Source organism: Pristis pectinata, chromosome 2 (assembly GCF_009764475.1).
Source record: "Pristis pectinata isolate sPriPec2 chromosome 2, sPriPec2.1.pri, whole genome shotgun sequence".
Lineage (NCBI taxonomy): Eukaryota > Metazoa > Chordata > Chondrichthyes > Rhinopristiformes > Pristidae > Pristis > Pristis pectinata.
Window position 1 is genome coordinate 136,194,285 of NC_067406.1, and position 19,274 is coordinate 136,213,558.

At 44.7% G+C, this 19,274-nt stretch overlaps 1 protein-coding gene and 1 long non-coding RNA gene across 5 annotated transcripts in view; one reads left to right on the plus strand and one right to left on the minus strand.

The window, feature by feature from the left end:
• fam13a (family with sequence similarity 13 member A) overlaps positions 1–9,595 on the minus strand; it is a 252,848-nt gene extending 243,253 nt beyond the window's left edge. For 3 of the 4 annotated variants that reach the window (XM_052009895.1, XM_052009890.1, XM_052009901.1), the window contains exon 1: positions 9,260–9,595. In XM_052009895.1, the coding sequence (XP_051865855.1) occupies positions 9,260–9,301 (42 nt within the window). In that variant the 5' untranslated portion in view covers positions 9,302–9,595. The remainder of the gene's footprint in view (positions 1–9,259) is intronic. The other variant, XM_052009913.1, reaches the window with a different exon arrangement.
• A 435-nt stretch (positions 9,596–10,030) lies between these two features.
• On the plus strand, positions 10,031–12,792 carry LOC127567271 (uncharacterized). The gene is made up of 3 exons (XR_007955854.1): positions 10,031–10,088; positions 11,516–11,631; positions 12,343–12,792. It is a non-coding gene; the product is annotated as an uncharacterized LOC127567271 (long non-coding RNA).
• The last annotated feature ends 6,482 nt before the right edge of the window (positions 12,793–19,274 follow it).

Here is a 19,274-nt window from a genome sequence, read left to right on the forward strand (position 1 = left end):
GCGGGGAGCAGGGCATCTCAGTGGTAAGCACATCTCTCTATGGTACTTTAGCCAATAGGTACAAGAAGCCCTCAGGTTTGGTCACACTTAGTTTTTTTTAAGAGTCATACAGCAGGGAAACAGGCCCTTCGGTCCAACTCGTCCATGCCAACCAAGTTGCCTACCTGAGCTAGTCCCACTACATACACAATGTTTCTGTAATTTTAAAGGATTCTACACATTTAAAAATAACTTTTAAACACACTGGAGACACAAGGGACTGCAGATGCTGGAAATCTGGAGCAACACACAAAGATGCAGGAGGTCCTGATGAATGTCAACTGTCCATTTCCCTCCATAGATGCTGCCTGACCTGCTGAGTTTCTCCAGCTACTTTGTGTGTTGCTTTTAAACACACTGTTTCAATTGTCTCAATTAACTGTAAAAAGATAGGATGCACCTTACAGAATAAAGTGGTCATCAGGGTGAGGGGGTGTTGAGAAGCTTTTTTCCTAAGAACGCCCTTAATGCTTTACAATGCATCATTAATTCAGCCAATCATCCACAACTTGAACAACATCCCTCCCTCAGGGAATGGTTAGATATCTCTATTAGTCACAAATACATCGAAACACACAGTGAAATCCATTTTTTTGCCTAGTGTTCTGGGGGCAGCCCGCGAGTGTCGCCACGCTTTCGGCGCCAACATAGCACGCCCACAACTTCCTAACCTTTACGCCTTTGGAATGTGGGAGGAAACCGGAGCACCCGGAGGAAACCCACACAGTCACGGGGAGAACGTACAAACTCCTTACAGAGAGCGGCCGGATTTTCACCCAAGTCACTGGCGCTGTAAAAGTGTTACGTTAACCGCTACACTACCGTGCCTACATCTGACAGCATTGATGTTCCTCAGGGACTGTTCCAGATACCTGGCACTGTCCATGTCTCTCAGTCAGGAACATCTATAGATACCAGACTGTCCATGGCTAATTGATTCAAAGAGTTTATTCAGTTGCATCTATTTACTGCCAAACAGTTGGCTAACATTACAACAGTGACTACACCTCAAAATTAGTTTGTTGACTCCAAAACACATTGCGAATGGCATTATACAAATCTAATTCTTTTTTCCATAGCTAAAGAGTTGATGACTGTGCATTGTGGGATGTTTACGTTCACTGGGACTGAGATATTTGCATTTCAAAGATGGGCTGGATGGCCTTCTGCCTTGTAAGAAAATGAACATACAAGGACGATGTAGGTGACATCAACCTACACTTGGGAGGCAACCTTAACATACATGAGTCTCAATTAAGTATGCAGTTCCTGCAGTTGAGGTCAGGGCATTCTAAAGCAGAATCAGAATCAGGTTTATTAACACTGAGATATGTTGTGAAATTTGTAGTTTTGCAGCAGCAGTACAGTGCAAGACATAAAAAAATTATTATAAGTTGCAAAAGTAAATAAATAGTGCAAAAGTGGAATAACGAGGTAGTGTTCGTGGGTCCATGGACCGTTCAGAAATCTGACAGAGGTGAGGGGCAGAAGCTGTTCCCAAAATGTTGAGGGTTTAAAGTTGACAAAATAAGTGTGAATCACAGTCACCCTTTGAAGGAACAAACAACCTGCTGGAAGAACTGAGTCCTGATGCAGGGTTTCCACCCAAAACATTGACAGCTCCTTTCCTCCCACAGACGCTGCTCGACCTGCTGAGTTCCTCCAGCAGATTGTTTGCTGCTCCAGATTCCAGCATCTGCAGTCTCCTGTGTCTCCATCGTCACCTCCTGACATCAGCAAGACAGCTATCCACTGAGTAAGGGCATGATCGAAGTCTGTCTACCCACGGCCACTGAAAGAAGGAAAGCAGAAGTATAAACTTGTTCCTTATTTGGCTGAAATTGATGATTCTGCCATCCAGTTTATGTTGGTTAAAGTATGCCTGGATGTAACAGTTCTTATTCATGTTACTGCTGATTTGCAAAGCTCCACCCACCCAAGGGCCTGGTGTAACTTTGTTTACATTACGGATCAGAACAAGATCCAGGAAACCCGGATGAAGCAGCCTCTACTTAGCTTGTGAGCATCAGTGAGTAGGTTCTCCTAACTCTCAGTATATCAGCTAAGCAACAATAAGCACTCACTTTATAATGTATGGAGTTCATCCCAAACCCAATCAGCGTGTACTGTTGTAAGGGGGCTCGACAGGGTAGATGTTGAAATGTTTCCACCAGTGGGAGAGTCACAAACAAGGGGACATAGCTACAAAATAAGGGGCAGGTCATTTAAATAAGGGGCAGGCACCGTAGTGTAGCGGTTATCATAACGCTTTACAGCGCTAGTGACCTGGGTTCAATTCCGGCCACTGTCTGTAAGGAGTTTGTACGTTCTCCCTGTGTATGCGTGGGTTTCCTCCAGGTGCTCCGGTTTCCTCCCACATTCCAAAGACGTACAGGTTAGGAGGTTGTGGGCATGCTATGTTGGCGCCGGAAGTGTGGCAACACTTGCGGGCTGCCTGCAGAACACTACGCAAAGATGCATTTCACTGTGTGTTTCGATGTACATGTGACTAATAAAGATATCATATCTTAACGCTGAGGTGCATTTACATTTGTACAGTGACCCCCTGGAATCCTCTGCCCCCCGAGAGTGGTGGAGGCCAGATCATTAGATACACTTAAGGTGGAGATAGATAAATATTTGAAAGATCAGGGAATTGAGTGATAACTGGCACAGAAGAGGAAATGAGGCCTGAGGCAGATCAGCCATGATCACATTGGTAATTGGTAGTAATTGGTAATTGGTTTATTATTGTCTCATGTACCAAGATACAGTGAAAAGCCGTTGTTTGCGAGCCATCCAGACAGATTGAGGTAGTACAAAAGGGAAAAAAAATGGAATGGTGGGGCAGGATTGAGAGACCGCCTACTCCTGCTCCTCTTTTCTCCTGTTCTTATGTCCTCAGCTTGGGTTCAGAAGGCATTAAAAAAAAGGGGATTTTGACTGAATTTGAGTCATCCATTCTGTGAGCCACCTCATCACTGCCCTCAGCGGGAGCTCTGATCGGTCAAAGACAGGGGGAAAGTCAACAGCTGTAAAGTCCCCTCCTGGGGGACTCGGGCTTGATTGCTGCCTGCCTCTGTTTTAATGAACACAAATGTCACCAAACATTGTGAGCCATGGAAAGGGCCATTCTGAGATTGTGCAGGAGGAGGAATGCAGAATTAAATGATGGCACAGTCAAAGCAGAGTTTAAGGCACGGCTCTCACTGAGAAGTGTGGCAAGCATTTGAGAGAAAAAAATCAATGTTTCTCATGTTTCTCCTAGAAGGAGGGCATTCGGCCCATTGTGTTTATGCTAGCCCCCAGAGCAAGCGGTTAGCATAACGCTTTACAGCGCCAGCGACCCGGGTTCAAATCTGGCCACTGTCTGTGAGGAGTTTGTACGTTCTCCCCGTGTCTGTGTGGGTTTCCTCCGGGTGCTCCGGTTTCCTCGCACATTCCAAAGACGTACGGGTTAGGAAGTTGTGGGCATGCTATGTTGGCGCCGGAAGCGTGGCGACACTTGTGGGCTGCCCCCAGAACACTACGCAAAAAGATGGATTTCACTGTGTGTTTTGATGTACGTGTGACTAATAAAGATATCTTATCTTATCTTATCTTAACCTGTTCTCCTTCACATGCCAAAAACTCCCCCTGTTCTCCTGCCACCCACCTTCAATAAGGGGGAACTAAAGGTAGTCAATAAGCAACAACCTTCGAGTTGTGGGAAAAGACGGAGCACCTGGAGGAAACTCAACACGGTTACAGGAAGAACGTGCAAACTCCACACCAACAGCAGCCGAGGTCAGGATCGAACCCAGGTTTTGAGAGCACTGACTGCTGCCCCGCCATGCCGCCCACAGATACCCTGTTATTTCTTTTATGTTTAGAAACAGTGTCTCTCATGTTCCTTTCAGGGTGGCCCTCAAACTGCGGAATGTGACTGCACAGATATCACAACGACACTCATTCCAGCACAACTGGGTTGGAATGGAACCATTAACACAAGCATGGTGAGTGCAGTCCAATATTTCTACAGCAGCAAGAACAGCTGTCCAAGGGAATCCCAAAAGATACAGGGATACATTCAGAGCTAATCAGTAGGACATGGGAACAGTCCTTAGAGATAAGATTATTTGGCACACAACTTAGTCTGTTATATGAGCATCACCAGAAGAGTCAGTGCAAGGCCTATACTGTCAATAAACTAGCCAGCCATCACTGTGAGGTGTATAACCATTCTTGTGGCTGTTGGATTGGCCCTACTTTGTGTATTTGCAGATGAATAATGTCAGTGTGATGGGCAGTCGAGGGTTCTGCCCGAGTTGATTGCCTGCCCCTCTTCCAGAGTTACGTCCGTGCCCATGTGCCCCTGGAGAAGGAGCACACCACGATATCCACAGGTACATTGGGAGTCTTCTGGGGACAGTGGGAGCCACAGGGGCTTGAGTGCATTCTGGATAGAGATGATTAATTTGAAGCTATTGACTCTAAAAATTGTGAATAGTGGAATATTGTGGTATTGTAATGATGTGATGCTGTAATCACTGAATAAACCTCCTTTGGAAAAGAGAAGAAAGGAATGACGTTAGTTATGTTGACAACTCTGACCGTGATGATGCTCCTTAAAATTTCAGCAGGAATGGGCATGATTAATTCTACAAGATGTTCATTGCTATAACTACAATGGAGTTACATAGAAAACATAGAAACATAGAAAAACTACAGCACAATTCAGGGCTTTCGGCCCACAAAGCTGCGCCGAACATGTCCCTACCCTAGAAATTACTAGGCTTACCCATAGCCCTCTATTTTACTCAGCTCCATGTACCTATCCAACAGTCTCTTGAAAGACCCTATCGTATCCGCCTCCACCACCGTTTCTGGCAGCCCATTCCACGGACCCACCACTCTCTGAGTAAAAGACTTACCCCTGACATCTCCTCTATATCTACTCCCCAGCACCTTAAACCTATGTCCTCTTGTGGCTACCATTTCAGCCCTGGGGAAAAGCCTCTGACTATTTTATTTAGTCCAATTATTTTAGTCCAATTATATTTACACTTTTAATATCAAAACAACCATATTAGGATTCCCAACACACAGAAACAAAACATTTTGCAGAAAACTGCCTGCCCAGCTGTAGAAGTTAACCACCAATGTGGTGAGTGTAGCTCACAGAAGAGAGAAAGGTTTAATGGTCTAACAACTCAACTCGGGTAACATACAGATTGGTCCAGAATAGAATGGTTATTACAGGAGCACCTGTTTTCTATAAGCATTTGCCTGGTAGCCCTGCTTTGGGCTGTGTTCCAAGATAACTCTGTGACAGTGTTGGTTATTGTTCATCTATCTCCCAAGATAGGGAAAAGTTTCTCAGTATCTGTTCCGTCCATGCCTTGCGTAACTTTGTATACCTAAGTCAGGTCCTCCCTCTCAGTCTTCTCCACTTCAAGGGAACAATATAGCTACAATGCTCCATCCCAGGCAATATCCTGCTGAATCTTCTGTGCATCTGTATCCTTCCCACAGTGTAGTGAGCGAATCTGCACACTGTGCTCTAGCTGTGACCTAACTAATGTTTTGCATAAGCTTAAGCTGTTAGGTCTTGTATTCTGTGCCCTGGCTATTGAAGACATGCATCCTGTATGCCTTTTTAATCACTTTATCTATCTGCACTGCTGCCTAGAGAGGTCCCTGAACATGGACACCAAGGTCCTCTTGTTCCTCAGTACTTTCTAGGGTCCTACCATTCATTGTTTATACTCCAGCTTTATTAGTCTTCCCAAAATACATCACCTCACATTTATCAGGATTAAATTCCATGTACCATTTATCTGTGCATCTTACCAATTTATCAATATCCTTCTGTAGCTGAAAACAACTCTCCTCGCTATCAGCAAGTGCCAACTTTTGTGTCAACTACAACTAACGACTTATTACTCCTATTTTTGCAGCCAGGTGAATGACATACATAACAAAGAAAAAAAACTCCCGGCAATAATCCCTGCGGTACACTACCTATTACAGGTTTTCAATCACAAAAACACCCCAAGGCCATCACCAAACCAAATTCAGATCCAATTTGTCAAACTGCCCTGGGTTCTATTGACTCTTACCTTTTGCACCAGTTTCCAATGAGGGACTTAGTCAAAATTCTCACTGAAGTCCATGTAGATCACATCAACTGAACAATCCTCCTTGAAAAATCAATCATATTAACCAGGCAGGATCTCCCCTTAACAAAACCACACTGACTATCCTTGATTAATACCCACCTCTTTAAGTGCAGATTCACCCTGAACTGACACCTTATTGTCAACCTGCACTGCACTTTCTCTGTAGCTGTGACACTTTACTCTGTACTGTTATTATTTTTACCTGTACTACCTCAATGCACTCTGTTCTAACTCAATGTAACTGCACTGTGTAATGAATCAACCTGTACGATCGATATGCAAGACAAGTTTTTCACTGTACCTCAGTACAAGCGACAATAATAAACCAATACCAATACCAATATTAGCCTGCTGCCCTTCTTGAATGTAGGTTCACATTCATTGTTCTCCAATTACCTCAAGTAGCTGTTCTCGGAACATCATTGCCCTGTCTGTCCTATTGCATTGAAACCAGCCTCCCCCAAATTCAGGAACTGAATTTTCAGTCCATCCTTGTCCTTCTCCCAAACAATCTTAAAACTTATAGTCACTACCTCCAAAATGCTGCCCCACTGCCACTTCCTCCACTGGCCGGACTACATTTCCAAAGATTAACTCCAAGGAAGACTCGCCAGCATCTTTACTTTCTTAGGACGTTAAGGAGGTTCAGCTTGTCACTGAACACTCAAACAAACTTCTACAGATGTTGAAAGTATCCTGACTGGTTGCATCATGGTTTGGTACAGCAATTTGAATGTGCAGCAACATAAGAGGATATATATAAGATATCCTTATTAGTCACATGTACATTGAAACACACAGTGAAATGCATCTTTTGCGTAGTGTGTTCTGGGGGCAGCCCGCAAGTGTCGCCATGCTTCCGCCGCCAACATAGCATGCCCACGACTTTCTATCCCATATGTCTTCGGAGTGTGGGAGGAAACCGGAGCACCCGGAGGAAACCCACGCAGACATGGGGAGAACATACAAACTGCTTACAGAGAGTGGCCGGAATTGAACTCGGGTCACTGGCGCTGTAATAGCGTTACGCTAACCACTACACTACCGTGCTGCAGAGAGTAGTGGACTCAGCCTAATACATCACAGGCACATCTGTCCCCACCATCGGGAGTATCTACAGGAGGCGCTGCCTCAAGAAGGCAACATCCATTATCAAAGATCCTCACCATCCAGGCCATGCCATCTTCTCGCAGCTACCATCGGGCAGGAGGTACAGAAACCTGAAGTCCCACACCACTAGGTTCGAGAACAGTTACTTCCCTTCATCCATTCGGTTCTTGAACCAACCGGCAAAACTCTAATCACTACAGTTTTGCAATACTATGATCAGTTTGATCACTCTGTACTAAAATTGTCTTTGTTTTTTGTTGTATTTGTGTTCTTTCTTGTAAAAATTGTGTTTAATTTATGTTTTTTCTTGTGAAATCTGCTTATCTGATGCCAATGACAATAAACTCGACTTTGACTTTGACAATATTACCACTTCTCTGGTAGGACTGTGTACTGGCTCAGAAACCTATTATCTCTGTCTTCAATCCTACCAGTGGTGGGGCAGGATGTGCCTTCAAATGAGGTTGGGGAAGTAAATTTGTCCAGGCAGCCCATTTTACAACAGCAACTTGCAATTATACGGTAACTTTACATAGCAATAGAACCCAGTGATGTTTACAGGAGCATTATCAAATAAAAGCTGAGCCCAGAGCTACAATAGGGAGATATTAGGTCAGATGACCAAGATCTTGTGCAATGGCTTGTCACTGAACACTCAAACAAACTTCTACAGATGTTGAAAGTATCCTGACTGGTTGCATCATGGTTTGGTACAGCAATTTGAATGCACAGGAATGTAAGATATATATAAGAGAAGATATCTTTATTAGTCACATGTACATCGAAACACACAGTGAAATGCATCTTTCGTGTGGAGTGTCCTGGGGGCAGCCCACAAGTGTTGCAACACTTCCGGTTCCAACATAGTACGTCCACAACTTCCTAACCAGTACGTCTTTGGAATGTGGTAGGAAACTGGAGCACCCGGAGGAAACCCATGCAGACATGGGGAGAACGTACAAACTGCTTACAGACAGCGGCTGAAATTGAACTGGAATTGCTGGCTCTGTAATAGCGTTACAGTAACCGCTACACTACCGTGCTGCAGAGAGTAGTGGACCCAGCCCAATACATCACAGGCACATCCCTCCCCACCATTGGTAGTATCTACAGGAGGCGCTGCCTCAGGAAGGCAACATCCATCATCAAAGATCCCCACCATCCAGGCCATGCCATCTTCTCGCAGCTACCATCGGGCAGGAGGTACAGAAGCCTGAAGTCCCACACCACCAGGTTCGAGAACAGTTACTTCCCTTCATCCATTCAGTTCTTGAACCAACCGGCAAAACCCTAATCACTACAGTTTAGCAATACTATGATAAGTTTGATCACTCTGTACTAAAATTGTCTTTGTTTTTTTGTTGTATTTGTGTTCTTTCTTGTAAAAATTGTGTATAATTTCTGTTTTTCTTGTGAATGCTGCTTACATGATGCTCTGTGCCTGTGATGCTGCTGCAAGTAAGTTTTTCATTGCACCTGCGCATACATGTACTTGTGTATATGACTATAAACTTGACTTTGACTTTGACAATATTACCACTTCTCTGGTAGGACTGTGTACTGGCTCAGAAACCTATTATCTCTGTCTTCAATCCTACCAATGGTGGGGCGGGATGTGCCTTCAAATGAGGTTGGGGAAGTAAATTCGTCCAGGCAGCCCATTTTACAACAGCAACTTGCAATTATACGGTAACTTTACACAGCAATAGAATCCAGTGATGTTTACAGGAGCATTATCAAATAAAAGCTGAGCCCAGAGCTACAATAAGGAGATATTAGGTCAGATGACCAAGGTCTTGTGCGATGAAGAAATTGGCACCAGAGCTTGACAAAAATAGTGACAACCTGAAGTGGGTTTTTTGCAGACAAGCAGTGCCGAGAGGAGACGTGTAATACAGTATTCATTGAATCTATAAACGAAAGAAAAGCAGCCATTTGGTCCATCCTACCTGTGCAAGCTCTATGCAAGTGCAATCCAATACGTTGGGCATCAACTGCAAGAAAAAAAGGCTTAAGATGCTGATACTGTCCACTGGTTCAATGAGATTGCAAAAGGATAGAGGGGTTTATCCCCACCCCCATGTTACACCTGTTTGAGTGGGCGTTTGACAGACAAGCTCCCATGGTTACTGTAGATTCCATAATTATATCAGCATTTTATTTCTTCTCATTGTTGTTGTTTCAAGATTGCCAGTCCTGAATTCCATTTGCCCTGGATCATTTGCAGAATCCCCCGGCGTGCTGCTTTCCCCAGCGACGATGCACAGCGTAAACACGTCCATTTTTCTTCTCCCCACCGCCAGCGAGAAAGCCATGAAACGCAGAAGCAGATCTCAGACGCCCACTGGAGGGTCGTGCATTCCCCGCGGCCGGACCTGGAGGAGCGTCACGGCGAGCCAGAGAACGCTTCAGCCAGACAAGTGAGGAAGGGCACGGGGGATGGGGACAAGCGCCATCTGCCTCGGCGCTCAGGACTGCAGTTATACTGCTGCAAGGGAACCCCTACACAGACGGATTAGCATGCCTGCAGATGCTTCGGGATGTCCCGAGTGTTTGGGGATCGATGCTGTGGAAAAGGTGGCAGCCAATCTGTACCGAGAAAGTTCCCACAAACAGCAATGACCAGCAACCTGTTTTAGTGAGGTTGATTGAGGGATAGACATTGGGCAGGTCACACCCCTGCTGTTCTCCAGAACCTTTGACGTACACCTGAGAAGGTGCAGAGGTGGCCTTGGCTTACTGTCATGTAGGGAAAACTTAGCACTTCCAAATATCCAGGTGAGATTTTTGTCCTCAAACACACAGCCTGTTGAATCAACCAGAGTACTCCTGGAGTGTTGTTCGAGCTGCATTCATCCAGGCAGTTAGAAAGTATTCTATCACACTCCTGACTAATGCAGGATGGGGTGCCCAAGTATCTGATCTGCTTTTGTAGTGGCAGTGTTAATGTGTCTGGTCCCTCTCAACCTTCCCACATCATGCACCCCTCCCACCACCCAGAACGGTGATGGTGGTGCCCTCGGTAATGTCTCTGAATATCAATGGGGAGTTGGGTAGTCTCTTCATTGTCAGAAGTGTTCATTGCCTCTCACCGCTCTGCTAGTAATGTATCTCGTCACGTTGACCTGCACCTGAATGCTGTTCAGGAGTTGTTTCAAGTGAGCTCAGACTGGTTCATTATCTGAGGAGCTGCAAATGAACCCAGGTTGAGCAATCATCAGCAGACATTCCATATTTGACCTTATTTTGGAGGGAAGGGCATTGGTGGAGCAGCTGAATTTGGCTGGTTCTATGACATGACCCTGAGGAACTCCTATAACCATCTGCTTATCTGGAGTTGATTGCAGTCCAACAACTGTCTTCCTTCAGATGAGATATCACTCCTGCCCGTGGGGGGGGGGGGGGGAGTTTTCCTTCAATTCCCATTAACTCTAGATTTACTTGATGTCATAATCAAAAGCTGCTCCACCACAGAAGCTAAATTAAGCCATTCGGCCCATTGAGTCTGCTTCACCATTCAATCACGGCTGATTTTTTTTTCAACCCCATTCTCCCGCCTTCTCGCTGTAACCCCTAACCCCCCTCCCTCCCTTACCGATCAACAACCTATAAATCTCTGCCGTAAGTACACTCAATGACTTGGCCTGCACCGCCTGCCGTGGCAACGAATTCCATAGATTCACCACCCTCTGGCTGAAGAAATTCCTCCTCATCTCAGTTCTAAAGGGACGTCCCTTTATTCTGAGGCTGTGCCCTCAGATCCTAGACCCTCCTCCTGATGGAAACATCCTCTCCAGGTCTCCTTTCAGTATTCAGTAGGTTTCAATGAGATCCCCCATCATCCTTCTGAACTCCAGCGACCACAGGCCCAGGAACATCAAACGCTCCTCATATGTTAAGCCTTTCATTCCTGGAATCATTCTTGTGAACCTCCTCAGGACCCTCTCCAGGACCAGTACATCCTTCCTTAAATATGGGGCCCAAAATTGCTCACAATGTTCCAAATGTGGTCTGACCAATGCCTTATAAAGCCTCAGCAGTACATCCTTGCTTTTATATCCTATGAAATCCAGCCGTCTTGTTCAAAGAGAAGCATAGAGACATACAGCATAGAAACAGGCCTTTTGACCCACCAAGTCCGCACCTACCACCCATTTACATTGATGCTACACTAATCCGATTTTTTATTCTCTCTATATTCTCAGCAAGTCCTCCCAGATTTTACCATACACCTACACACTAGGGACAGTGACCAATTGACCTACCAACGCACAGAAATAATGAGGTCTGAACCAACGTGGTCCTGGTGGAAAGGTAATTGGTGAGTATGTTCTGCTTGATAGCACTGTCAACACGGAGGGTGGGCTGAAGAGCTAGACGTGACATGAATTCAGTTTGTGTTTTGTTTGTGGACACATGTGGTAGTTGTCAACATGTCAGGTAGATGCCATTGTTACAGCTGGACTGGCTCAGCTTGGCCAGAGGTGTGAGACGTCACCAGTATAGTCCCACTGTATCCAGTGCTCTCAACCGTTCCTCGATAACACATGATGCATTTAATTGGCCAGTGTGATGGTGGAATCGCAGGAGGATGACGTGATTGGTCATGCCCAGCAGTGCTGCAAACACTTCACCCATGACTCTTGGTATGAGAGTGTCAGAGCACCTCAATAGTTATAAGTATGTGAAGGTATGGTTGTAGAATCATTGCACTCCTGGGCTTCAACCAACAAGAATTTGAGAGTATTTCAAGAAGGCGGCATCCATCATTCAGGTCCCTCACCACCTGGGACATGCCCTCTTCACGATGCACCATAGAAAGCATCCTATCTGGATGTATCACGGCTTGGTATGGCAACTGCTCTGCCCAGGACCGCAAGGAACTGCAGAGAGTTGTGGACACAGCCCAGCACATCACGGACACCAGCCTCCCCTCCTTAGACTCTGTCTTTATCTCTCACTGTCTTGGTGAAGCAGCCAGCATAATCAAAGACCCCACCCACCCGGGTCATTCTCTCTTCTCTTCCATCAGGTAGAAGATACAGGAGCCTGAAGGCATGTACCACCAGACTTAAGGACAGCTCTACCCCACTGTGATAAGACTATTGAACGGTTCCCTTATATGATGAGATGGACTATGACCTCACGATCTACCTTGTTGTGACCTTGCACCTTATTGCACTGCACTTCCTCTGTAGCTGTGACACTTTACTCTGTATTGTTATTGTTTTTACCTGTACTACATCAATGCACTCTGTACTAATCCAATGTAACTGCACTGTGTAATGAATTAACCTGTATCATTGGTATGCAGGACAAGTTTTTCACTGTACCTCGGTACAAGTGACAATAATAAACCAATACCAATACCATACTACCATTGGGGAGGAGGTACAGGAGCCTGAAGATCCACACTCACTGTTTCAGGAACAGCTTCTTCCCCTCCACCATCAGATTTCTGAATGATCCATGAACTCATGAACACGACCTTGTTATTCCTCTTTTGCACGATTTATTTATTTTTGTAACTTGTAGTAATTTTTAAGTCTTTATGTCTTGCGCTGTACTGCTGCTGGAAAACAACAAATTTCACAACATATGTCAGTGATAATAAACCTGATTCTGAGTTCATAATGCTGGTGTTGTGTTTAAGAATTTAAATTCATTAATATTAAACTGCTATCAGTGAAAAACAGCCACAAAGCTGTTAGATTGCTGTGAGACCTGACTTGCTCACCATTACTTCACTATTGTTCACTATTACATGGCAGGGCCTATATATGACTCCAAACCAAAACCAAGGTGGTTGATCGTTATCAGTCTTCTGGTCACCCAGCATTCAGTTTGACTACTTTAAGGCAATGGGGCACTGGTGGTAAATGACATGCTTGCTTGTGACACCTACAACTCGATAATGAAAGATAATGACCACTAAAGAATACTTCCCCTGGCAACTTGTGAAGTCCCACACCAGCAAGTTCAGGAACAGCTACTTTCCTACAACCATCAGGTGCTTGAACCAACCTGCATAACCCTAACCCTACCTCAGCAATGGAACACTACAGACCACCTCTTGCACCACCATGGACTTGTCTCTGATTGTGATTTTGTTTTTTTGCACGGAGGCCTTGTTTCTGCACACTTTTTCTCTCTCTCTCTTCACTGTCTTGTATAATTTATGTATAATTTATATTCTGTGTGTTGTCTGTACCTATGTGCCTGTGATGCTGCCACAGGCAAGATTTTCATTATACCTGTACCTCACTGTACCGTGCACATGACAATAAACTTGACTTGAATCAACATGACTTGACTTGAATTAGGCAGTCAGGAACATTTACCTGTTGTATTATTTCACTGTCTCATTTGCCATTAATTTTCAAATAATTTAATATATTTATTGTATTTTGTTCCCTTTATTGATTCTGCCAGCATATTTGTCCAATGTTTCCTTGCATTGTGAAGGACTGTAACAAGAGAAAAGCCTAAAGCAATGGTATAGTGTGAGGGCAGATCTGAGTGAACATTCACAGGTTAGAGGAAAGCCTGCAAATGCTGAAAATCTGAAGTAAAAGTGATGCTGAATATGCATGTTACATTTAACAAACGAGCAGCCGAAAATGTTTTGAGCAGGGGTCATTAGGACCAATTAAAGATCTCTCTTGCAGTGGAATCCCAAAAAAGATAAATTTTCCTGCATTATAAGAGATCGGTGGATTTCAAATAGTTTTCAAACACCCAGAGAATCAAATCACTTCCCAAGGGAGTGTTGTGAGTACAATGTTTACCTCTTCCCGCACAATGCGGTTAGTTTTGGCTTTGTGCGATAATGTACAACCTAAGTTACATTTCGTTCCATTTTATTTCCACCGAAGTCGAAGGTTGTGCGGTTCCTCAGTTCCTGACTGGTGGTAGCAGTTGGTTACTGAGTGTGCACGTGGACTTCATTGACTCAGATCTTTTTTTTCTCATCTTTGAATCACACTATGTCGCTCTCAATTCCACCTGAGAAGCAAGACAGGGCATCAGTCTAATGTCTCTTTAAACTTTTTTAAACTTTATTTATACAGCACGATAACAGGCCCTTCCAGCCCAACGAGTCCGTGCTGCCCAATTACACCCATGTTAACCTACTAACCCGTACGTCTTTGGAATGTGGGAGGAAACCAGAGCACCCGGAGGAAAACCAGGCAGACACGGGGAGGATGTACCAACTCCTTACAGACAGCAGCGGGAATTGAACCCCGATTGCTGGCGCTGTAATAGTGTTACACTAACCGCTACGTTACCGTGCCTACCACGTTCATCTAAAAGACTGCATCTTTGTTGATTCAGAACTGCTTCAGAGTTGTTACAAGGGTCTCAGCCTAGCTGATGCACTAAGGTCTCCTTGGTGGAATTTGAATCCACAGCCTATTGATTCAGAGGCAAGACTATAAGTCTAAACCATGCTGACACATTCAACATGCCAAATCAACTGCAAATCTACTGTCTGAAAAAACGTTAGTTATTATCTTTGCTGATATGCATTGACTATGCTGCAGGCAACAGTGTGTTAAGATAGATATCTCCACTCATAAATCTGACCATCATTTACATGTCATTCAGTCACTTTTGTTAATGAGAGTATTTATCATTTCACACTGCCAACAGTGATACGTCCAGAGGAGACGAGAAGGCTGAAGGTAGGAACACAGGGTGGGACGCAGACTTTCACCCTCTTCGTTAGTCTTACCATTTAGTACTGTAACAAGGAGAAAATTCTTCACACAAAGGTTTGTGAACCTTTGGAAATTGCTCCAGAAATTAGTGGGTACTCTGTCATTGGGTATATTCAAGGGTGGCACTTTTTTTTTGGATACTGACAAATCAAAGGAAGTAGGGTTTGACTGGGAACATGGGCTGGCATTTGGACATCTACGCATTAAGACATTTGGATAAGTACATGGATAGGAAAGATTTAGAGGCATACGGGCCAAACACAGGCAAATGGGACCAGCTTAGTTGGCATCTTGGTCGGCATGGACGAGTTGGGCTGAAGGGCCTGTTTCCGCGCTGTATTACTATATGACTCTATGGGAGAAGTAAGGACCAGCTATAATGATTAGCACACCCTGACCTGCAAAACATCCCCTTTCTTTGTCACCCGCTAGCTGTCCCATAAAGAACTCTTGCCCACAGCAACCCCCTGGCCTGAACATCACAGGTATTCCTTTTCTCTTCTCCATCCCTCCTCTCGGCTTCTCTGCAACTTAAAACAGACTTTTCTTGTCTCTTTTCCAATTCTGACGAAGGGTCTTTGACTCTGTTAACTGTTTCTCTTTCCACAGTTGCTGCCTGACCTGCTGAGTGTAGCCAACATTTTCTCTTTCAGATTTCCAGCATCTGCAGCTTCTGATTGAACAGTGGAACAGAGGTGGACACTGGCATTTGCAGTTGGGTCCTCAATTTCCTGACGCAGCGGCAGCAGATAGTTAGAGTTGGCAGTCATACATCAGGAACCATCTCAGTGAGCACAGGCTCACCTCAAGGCTGCGTCCTGAGCCCTTTACTGTTTAGCCCGCTCACACACGACTGCATTGCTAGATTCAGCACCAACTACATCATTAAGTTCACTGATGACACAACAGTGGTGGGGTCTCGTCAGTGACAATGATGAGTCTGCATATAGGATGGAGGTGGAGCAGCTAACAGCGTGGTGCAGATTCCACAATCTCGCCCTCAATGTGGACAAAACAAAAGGAGATGGTGATTGATTTCAGGAGGGCTGGCAAGCATGATCATACACCGCTGACTATTGATGGTGCTGCTGTGGAGAAGGTCAGCAACATTAAGTTCCTGGGGGTTCACCTAGCGGATGATCTGACCTTCACTATTAACACTGCAAAAAAGCCCAGCAGCGGCTTTACCCCCTCCGGAGACTCAGAAAGGCAGGCCTCCCTATTCCATACCTCATCACTTTTTATAGGGGCACCATTGAAAGCATCCTGACCTACTGCCTCACCTCCTGGTTTGGTAGCTGCAAGGCCTACGAACAACAGCAGCTCAGTAGGATGGTGAAGACAGCCAGCAGGATCATTGGTGCCCCTCTCCCCTTTTTGATGGAGATCTATCAGCAACGCTGCGTTCGCAGAGCTATGGCCGTCATTAGGGACTCTCATCACCCTTCTCACGACCTGTTTTCCCTCCTGCCGTTGGGGAAGATATAGGAGCATCCGCTCTAGATCTAGTAGGATGCTGAACAGCTTTTTCCCACAAGCAGTCAGGATCATAAATGGACTGTGTCCCCTTCCACCTCCACTGACAAGCTCTCCCTCCACACACACGTACAGACCCACATCAATACAGAAACAGTTTGATAGTTAGTTACCTGATACGTTGAACTTCATCTCGAACTGAATAAGCACTTATTAATACATAAATGCACTTTAACAGATATGAATATGTGGTGTTGATATGTTTTTAGTTTTGTTTTAGGGATGTTTTTATAGACTATTTTAGATATTTATCACTGTTCTTTTTGTTGCACTGATATGAGCTGGTGAGAAACAGTATTTCGTTTTTTTTGTGTATGTAAATACTCAGAGAAATGACAAGGAAGTAAATCTTGAATCTTGAATCTTGAATCTTGAAAACAGGCTTTGAGGCTCCTATTTCTATTTTCTAATGCTTTTATATTCCCATTTTCTTATACATAACTTAATTAAAGTTGGCATCACATTGCAGTTCTAGGATTTAATTTGCAATCAAAGTTGATTTTTCTTTTAAACCCATTTATTGTAAACTGGGTATCATTCCTGCTTGCTGGCTAAGCATTATAAGATCATTCATCGTAACAGCTACATTTATTGGAGGAAATGTGTGATGTTTCAGGCTCCACTTCAGAAATAATTAATTGGTTGTAAAGCACTTTGGGATATCCTGCGGATGTGGAAGACCTTATATATTAGTACAAGTTTCCGAGACTTAGAGATATTGTAACATTTTGTTCACTTGAGGAATTCAGTAATGGAGATTTTGATATAAATATGCAATTTGTATTAAAACAATGAACAAATAAATTATGGAGACACAAGAGACTGCAGATGCTGGGAATCTGGAGCAACAAACAATCTGCTGCAGGAACTCAGCGGGTCGAGCAGCATCTGTGGGGGGAAAGGAATTGTCAACGTTTTGGGTCAAAACCCTACATAAACTATCCAAGGGTGATGTAATACAATTAAGATAAGATATGATAAGATTTCTTTATTAGTCACATGTACATCGCAACACACAGTGAAATACACCTTTTGCGTAGTGATTTTGGGGGGCAGCCCGCAAGCGTCGCCACGCTTCCGGCGCCAACGTAGCATGCCCACAACTTCTTAACCCGTACGTCTTTGGAATGTGGGAGGAAACCGGAGCACCCGGAGGAAACCCACACAGACACGGGGAGAACGTACAAAGTCCTTACAGACAGTGGCTGGATTTGAAGCCGGGTCGCTGGCGCTGTAAAGCATTGTGCTAACCATTATGCTACCATGACTCTGAACTAAAAGCAGAAAATGCTGATAATACTCAGCGCATAAGACAGCATCTGTGGAAAGAGAAGCAGAGTTAATGTTTCAAGTTGAACCAGGCCCTTTGGCGCACTGAGACTGTGCCAACCATCAAACACCCATTTGCACTAATCTGACGCCAATCCCATTTTAATCTCACCCCATTCCCATCAATTCATCCAGATCCTACCATCACCTGTACATTTGGGGCTGTTTACAGTGGCCAGTGAACCTACCAACTTTGGGTCTTGAGTGATTCCATAATTTTCTCTTTGAGAATTCCTCTGGAATTCCTTCTCTTAACCTCTCTGCCACCTTCCCTAATGAAGCTTCCTGAAGCCTACCTCATCTGTTGTATCTTCTCTTTCTTTTACTCACTCAAGGGACGTGGGCTTCGCAGGCTGAGCCAGCATTTAATTGCCCATTCCTGGCTACCCTTGAGAAGGTGGTGGTGAGCTACCTTCTTGAACTGCTGCAGTCCTTGAGGTGTAGATATACTCACAGTGCCTCGAAGGAGAGAGTTCTAGGATTTTGTCCCAGCGACGGTGAAGGAACGGCAATATATTACAAAGTCAGGACGGTGTGTGGTTTGGAGGGCAACTTCCAGGGGGTGGTGTTCCCCATGCTTTTGCTGCCCTTGTCCTCCTAGCTGGTAGAGGTGGTGGGTTTGGAAGGTGCTGTGTAAGCAGCCCTGGTGAGTTGCTGCAGTGCGTCCTATGGATGGTACAAACTGCTTCTCCTGTGGAGTGAGTGAATGGTTGTGGATGTGGTGCCTAATCAAGTGGGCTGCTCTGTCCTGTATGGCGTGTTTCAAATTTTGACTGATAGTATTGAACTGGTCAGAATAAATTGTTGAAAGAGACGTCACGAAGTGCCTGTGTGTGTGGTTGATGGTGGCTTGAGAAATGTATGTGAGAGTACATGAAGACCAGTCACACGAGAGTTGTGTTAACACTTGCAAAACTGTTTGCATGATATTGGTTCTGATATTGTTTGCAGCTTATTGCTTCAAAATTCAAAATTTGAATTCAGGAATGATAAGATAAGATATCTTTGTTAGTCACATGTACATCGAAACACACACAGTGAAATACATCTTTTTGCGTAGTGCTCTGGGGGCAGCCCGCATGTGTTGCCACGCTTCCGGCGCCAACATAGCATGCCCACAACTTCCTAACCCGTACGTCTTTGGAATGTGGGAGGAAACCGGAGCACCCGCAGACACAGGGAGACACTCATGCAGACACAGGGAGAACGTACAAACTCCTCACAGACAGTGGCCGGATTTGAACCCTGTCACTGGCGCTGTACAGCGTTACGCTAACCGCTACACCACTGTGCCTGCCATGTCAAATGGAAAGACAAGATATACTGGAAAATGTAGACATCTCAACTGTTACTGGAACATGTATGATCACCTTTTTTA